The sequence below is a fragment of the Echinops telfairi genome, unplaced genomic scaffold, assembly GCF_000313985.2.
Source record: "Echinops telfairi isolate 266 unplaced genomic scaffold, ASM31398v2 ScPeMD7_18;HRSCAF=68, whole genome shotgun sequence".
Classification (NCBI taxonomy): Eukaryota; Metazoa; Chordata; class Mammalia; order Afrosoricida; family Tenrecidae; genus Echinops; species Echinops telfairi.
Window position 1 is genome coordinate 28,615,771 of NW_022103915.1, and position 6,644 is coordinate 28,622,414.

Consider the following 6,644-nt stretch of genomic DNA (forward strand, 5'->3'; position numbering starts at 1 on the left):
TCAGCCAGGCCCGGCCTGTTGCGATGGGAACCGGCTCCCCACACCCGCGGGCGGGCGCGTGGCTCTGAGATCCCAATAAAGTTGTTGTTGCGGCGCGGCCGACTGCGGCGGCGGCACCACGTGGGCCGTCTGGGCGTTTCCTGGGCGTGACGGGGCGCGGCCGGCGGCGGCGGCGGCACCACGTGGGCCGTCTGGGCGTGGCCTGGGCGTGATGGGCGTGGTCTGGGCGTGGCTGCGCCGAGGGCGGCTTTGCGGGCGGGAGGGCGGCCGGCCATGATCGCGTCGTGCCTGTGTTACCTGCTGCTGCCGGCCGCGCGCCTCTTCCGCGCCCTCTCAGGTACCGGCCCGCGTCCGACCGGCGGGAGGCAGCGCCGGCCCCCCGGGGCCTGAGCAGGCCTGCGGCGTGTCGGCCTCACGACCGCCGGCCCCAGGGCAGTGCCCGGGGTGGGAGGCGGTGGCGACGAGGCGCGGTGAACGTGAGGGGACCGGAGGCGGGCTTCCGGGGAGAGGTGCTGCCCGGGGTGGCCCCGCACCCGCGACCCCGCAGCGCGCCCGCTCGGCCCAGTGTTTGGGGAGTGGGGAGACGGTTCTTCGGAGTCGGCCACGTTTGCGCCCTCAAACTCGGACGCCGCCGTGCGTGTAGGCCGAATGCAGAGGAGTGGGCGCCCCACCCCCGGTCTGGAAAGTTCCAGAGCCTCTGCTGAGACCACTTGCCCCCTCCGGGATCATACCACCGAATCCCCCGATTTTGCAGAGATACTGATTTTTTAAAAAATGTTTCACAAGATACCTTTAAAAAAATGTTTAAACGACTTACACATTGGGCCGCCAGCAGTTAGAAACCAGCTGCTTCGCAGGTGAAGGCAGGGCTTTCTTCGACTGTCCCGAGGTGCCGCCTCGGACACCCACAGGGGCATTTCTGCCCTGTGCCACAGGGTCGCTGTGAGTGGGCATCGACTCGATGGCAGTGAGTTTGGGTTTTACCGCTACCACCTTACCAGCCCCAGAGGACAGGGCCTGGACTGTTCCGTGCCTTCTGCAGGCAGCCCCACCCCGCTTCCAGTGCAATTGGTAGAGAAGTTGCAATCGGTCCGGACAGTTATTCCTAAGCCTTCCGTTAGTGCAAGATAGAAGCCCGGCTCAAGCACTCAGCACCAATTGAGAGGTTCGGGTCTGCCACTCCAGGGAAAAAGATGTGGCCGAGAGAAGGCTGCACAGCCCTGGAAACCCTATAGGGCAGTTCTCTGCAGGCCCTTAGGGACACTTTGTTGTCTTCAACTCAGTGGGTTGGCACTTAAAACCAAAAAACAAACCCCCCCCCCCCAACAAAACAAAACCCCTAACTGCTATTGAGTCGATGTTGACTCAAAGTGACCCTACAGGACAGGGTAGAACTGCCCCTGGTTAACTCAGAAGTAGAAAGCCCCATCTTTCTGCTGGTGCTCTGGTGGTTTTGAACTGTTGACCTTGCAGACTGCAGCCCAAGGCGGAACCACTGGGCCCCCAGGACTTAGTGTTTCCCAAAACGGGCCTTCTGGGGGAACGATTGGCACTGCGGTGCTGTAAACGCAGATGGAGACAGTTCTGACCCATAGTGGTACGAGAGGACAGGGTAGAACTGCCCCTGTGCACTTCTCAGACCAACTGGAATGGAGAGCCTCGTCCTCTCTCGGAGCGGCTGGTGGCAGCCTGATCCATAATCGTTATTACAAAAGCAGACACCTACCTTTTATTCTGTCTTATGGGCGGTAGTATCAAACTTTTTCATTGCAGAGCAGGGGGGCAGGCAGTGTGCCGTGCTGAGTATTTTTTTTTTCTGCAAAGGCAGGCAAAATGCCAAATAAATTTGGGAATTTAGACAAAAAGGCTCCAAACCTTTTCAGTGATCTATTAATTAATGCTATTGCTGGCATACGTTTTATTTCTACATTTGTTATAATCCCCACATATGCTTTAAATGGTCAGTTATTTTTTTGGTATTTCTTTTTATTTGTAAACATGTATACAACAAAGCATTCTCCAATTCACCAATCTTTTCAATGATTTAAGAGGTACACAAGCAGTCAGTAGAGGTGATGGTGATGAAGCAATTGTAGGGGTTGAGTTGGTTTAACCATTTCTAAGTGAGGGAAAGTTGGGGTGACCTTAAAGGGCAATTACTTGGGGCAGGGAGGGCACCCCTCTGTAGTGCTAGCAGGCCCACAGGGAATTAGTTCAGAGGTGTTTGTTTTGTGTTATCTATACTTCTGAGGAGTGAGGAACTCCCCACAGTGATTATTTCCTTCAGTCAGGTCGTCATAGCTTCTTTTTTTTTTTTCTTTTAAAATAATAGTTTTATTAGGGGCTCATACAACTCTTATCACAATCCATGCATACATCAATTGTGTAAAGCACATTTGTACATTCATTGCCCTCATCATTCTCAAAATATTTGCTCTCTTCTTAAGCCCCTGGCATCAGGTCCTCATTTTCCCCCCTCCCTCCCCGCTCTCCCCTCCCTCATGAACCCTTGATAATTTATAAATTATTATTTTGTCATATCTTGCCCTGTTCGACGTCTCCCTTCACCCACTTTCTGTTGTCCATCCCCCAGGGAGGAGGCCTGATAGAGATCCTTGTAATCGGTTCCCTCTTTCCAACCCACTCTCCCTCTACCCTCCCAGTATCGCCACTCACACCACTGGCCCTGAAGGGATCATCTGCCCTGGATTCCCTGTGTTTCCAGTTCCTATCTGTACCAGTGTACATCCTGTGGTCTAGCCAGACTTGCAAGGTAGAATTTTAATCATGATGCCGGGGTGGGGGTGGGGGAGCATTTTAGGAACTAGAGGAAAGTTGTAGTTTTCATTGTTGCTACCTCGCACCCTGACTGGCTCGTCTCCTCGCCGAGACCCCTCTGCGAGGGGGTCTCCAGTGGGGCGCCATAGTTTCAGGAACGCTTCCTATGTCCTGGATGGCAGCTTCACTGAAATACAGAACTTAAGAGATTTCTAGAGGAACCCTGGTGGCATCGTGGCTGTGAATTGGGCTGCAGTTCGTAAGGTCAGCAGTTTGAAACCAACAGCCACCCTTTTGGGAGAAAGATGGGGCTTTCTACTCCCATAAAGAGTTAGTCTCGAAAATTCTTAGGGAAGGTTCTACTCTCTATAGGGTAACTGCATTGGCATTGACTTGATGGCAGTGAGTTTGGTTTGGTTGGAGGTTCCAGAGAGTTCTAGGGGTCTCAGAAGGAGACCACCTCCCCCCTTGCAACCTATAGAGTAGTTGAAGAAGTAGTTGAGAAGATGAACCACCACCAACAAATAAATCCTAAACTGCTAAGTGTGAAAACCTGCCACCTCATGTCTATAAACCAAAGGCCTTCTGCCATCTGGCATGCATAAGAGGAGGAGTTCAGAGGCAGAGAAATATCAAGTCCCTGGAACTGAGGTCCAGCAACCCAGCCCAGAGGCTTAATGCAAACTTCATCTCAGCACTGGACATTTGGGGCCAAATAATGTGTGGCGGGGGCTGCCCCTTGCCTTGTAGGATGTGTGATGGCATCCCTAGCCACCAACCTGTAGTTTCCCGAACTGATTTGGCCTACCATCCCCTTTTCAGAAAAAAAAAAAAATTACTCAGTACCCCCACCCCCAACAATTGAAAACGTTTGTAGTGTAGCCTGAAATCCAGGATGAGTGTAGGCACCTACTTTTGCAGCCCTCCTGGGTCATTCCAGTGCCCCACAAGGGGGCGCTATCACCCACTTTGGAAACACTGCTCTATGCACTAACTGCCAGTAGCATCCCCACCATTGTGAGAGTCGAAAATTGGTTCTAGATAGTGCCACGTGTCCCCTGGGAGCAAAAGGCCCTGCTTGAAAACCGCTGGACATAAATCCAGAGAGATCATAAAACAATATAGTGACATATGAACCATTGAACTTTTTCTTATCGTCTTAAAAATAAAGCTGGTAAACTGAACCTCTGTACTGAGTGTGTGTGTGTCTTGAGTGATTCAGTAGGAGTGGGGTGATTGCACTGAACAAAATACTAGGCTTGGAGTTTGGGGGTGGGGAGGGTTCTAATTTTAGGCCTTTCCCCGCCTATTTTCCTGCCTGTTGGCTGTCATTTGTGGCTGCTGTAACAGAGATCACAGCTGTCTCTTCTTGTCAGTTGGCACCTTCTCATTTGCAGCCTCTGACATGTAGTGGAATGGGAAAACTGATAATGAAGTTTTTTGTGAGTGTGAATATAATGACTAACTTTGAGAAGATGCTCAAGTGCATTTGCTAAGCAAGAAATTATACAGATTTTGTGCCCCCCCCCCTTTGTTTAGTTTAGGGCTCCCCGCCCCAAACACGTTCAAGGTGGTAGGAAAACTCGTGGCGATTACCTGTGCAAATGGCTGGGCCCATAGTACTGACAAGAGTGAGTTCATCTGACTAAGAGCATTGCCCAAAGACATACAGTTTTGTTAATTTTCACACTGGCTTCTTATTCCACAATTCTGATTCAAGGTCAGTGCTGATTCCAGTGTAATTCTTAGAACCAGAAAATGGATAGAGAGTAAGAGTCTCAACCTCTAGGTCAGTGGTTCTCAACCTGTGGGTCGTGACCCCTTTGGGGGGTTGAACGACCCGCCTGATTCATAACAGTAGCAAAATGACAGTGTTGAAGTAGCAACAAAAATAATGTTATGGTTGGGGGTCACCACAACATAAGGAACTGTATTAAAGGGTCGTGGCATTAGGAAGGTTGAGAACCACTGCTGTGGATGAAAGAGGTGTAGCTCTGTGTGTTCATCTCTGGCCTAGATTATGTAAGACAGCCATTCTTTGACTCATTCACTGTATATTTTACAGGCCCCTATAATATAAATGGGAGGAAGATGGGACTTCCTACTCTTGTGGAGAGTTTCAGCCTTGGAAATCCCCAGGGGGCAGTTCTACCCTGTCCTACACGGTCACTATGAGTTGGCATGGACTCGATGACTGTGAGACCATATAAATTCAGTGTACTCATGAAGCACATAGACCAGGGGCCAGCTCATGGGAAGCACTTGGCTCTGATGACTGATGTTCCGGTGCTCAGTGATGCACAGCAAGGCAGTGCTGCTTATGCTCTTGTGGGGCTTACGTTCAAGCCCGAAGCAGAGCGTGGGTTGGGTGAACAGTCATCTGATAGCCTTGTCTTTTGGCTTTTCTTTTAGATGCTCTCTTTACATGCCGAAAGAATGTCCTTCTGGCGAAGAGCTTGTCCCCCCAGGTAGAGGGTGACTTTGCCATGGCCCCTCGGGGCCCCGAGCAGGAGGAGTGTGAGGGCCTGCTACAGCAGTGGCGAGAAGAAGGCTCAAGCCAGGTGTTCTCAGCTGTGAGTGAGGGGCCCCTTGCAGATAAGGGACTGGCCCAGAGCAGCCTGGCACTCTTGATGGATCAGCCCGGGGAACAGGACGCTGCTGCAGAGGACAAGTGGTCCAACCGGCAGCTGAGTGACCTGCGGGCGGATGAGAACCTGGGTGAGGCCTTCCCTGAATTATTAGAAGAGGAGCCACTGCCGGAGGTCGAGGGCCCCCTGTGGGCTGCTGTCCCCATGCAGATGGGTCCCCAGTACGCAGACTGTGCTGTGCTTCCAGTGGGCGCCCTGGCCTCAGACCAGTGGGAAGAGGACCCCGCAGTGATGGCCTGGAGCCTAGCCCCTGACCCTCTGAACCAGGCTGAGACCCCCGTCTGGCCGTTTGAGGGCCTGGGCCAGTTGCAGCCTCCTCCAATGGAAATACCCTATCACGGTGAGTTTGGCAGCCAGCGCCCGAGTGCCAGGGCCTCGGGTTGGCTTACGTGTGGGCAATGCCGTTGCTGAAGGGAGCCTTGTTTGCTGGGGAGCTCATCTGAGGCACCCTTTTCTAGAGACTCTGTGACAGTCTTGCAATGTCAGAATCAGAGGGGCCTTCGAGGTCACCTCATCCAGCTCGGGGTCACAGAAATGAAGTCGATGAAGTGTAGAAAGGCTGAGTGATCTGTTTATAGTCATGCAGCTGGGTGGCAGTGGAGCGCTAAGCAGCCACAGTTCTGATTCTCTGTGCTGCTGCTTCTCTGGAGGGGGGCCCAAGGCTTCCTGGGTGGGGCTGGGGAGACTCAAACTGGAAGGTGTGTGTGCTGTGCCCCCCCATCCCTGCCAATAAATCCCAAGTTACCTGTGTGCCATACTGGCATCCACATATGCTGGAGTTTGAAGAAAGAGTTCTGCGGCGCAAATAGACTTGAAATCTACTGTGCTGCCCTGTGCTGTAGGGCCAGTGAGGAGCTTAGGCCACATTATGGGCTCTAGTTCCCTAGGGCCTTAACTGTTTAGAGGTCAGAAAACACCCGAAGCAGTGGTTACTCTTCAAATGTTCTTTACCTCAGGTGACTCTTAGGCCCATCTGAGTGATTTCTCAAAGATGCGGGCATTTGTGGAAAGTGACACTGTCAGCCTAGAAATGCTGAGCTCCAACTTGGTGCTGGAGCTTTAGGGGTGAGCTGGCTGAGATTGACCCTGGATTTGCAGAGCCACAGAGCCAACTCTCTAGTCTGGGGAATGTCTCAGAGGGATGCTCAGATCACAGGGAAGATGGGGAAAGGCCTTTGGACACAAAATCCACTGGCTGAGGAGTGGAGGTTGCGGGGG

General features: G+C 52.4%; 1 protein-coding gene across 1 annotated transcript in view; it reads left to right on the plus strand.

Annotated features, from left to right (window-relative positions):
• Nucleotides 1-253: 253 nt before the first annotated feature.
• Nucleotides 254-6,644, plus strand: part of ANGEL1 (angel homolog 1) — a 26,152-nt gene continuing 19,761 nt past the window's right edge. Inside the window, exons 1-2 of the mRNA XM_013003743.3 lie at nucleotides 254-337; nucleotides 5,191-5,821. Of these exons, the coding sequence (XP_012859197.1) occupies nucleotides 274-337; nucleotides 5,191-5,821 (695 nt within the window). The 5' untranslated portion in view covers nucleotides 254-273. The remainder of the gene's footprint in view (nucleotides 338-5,190; nucleotides 5,822-6,644) is intronic.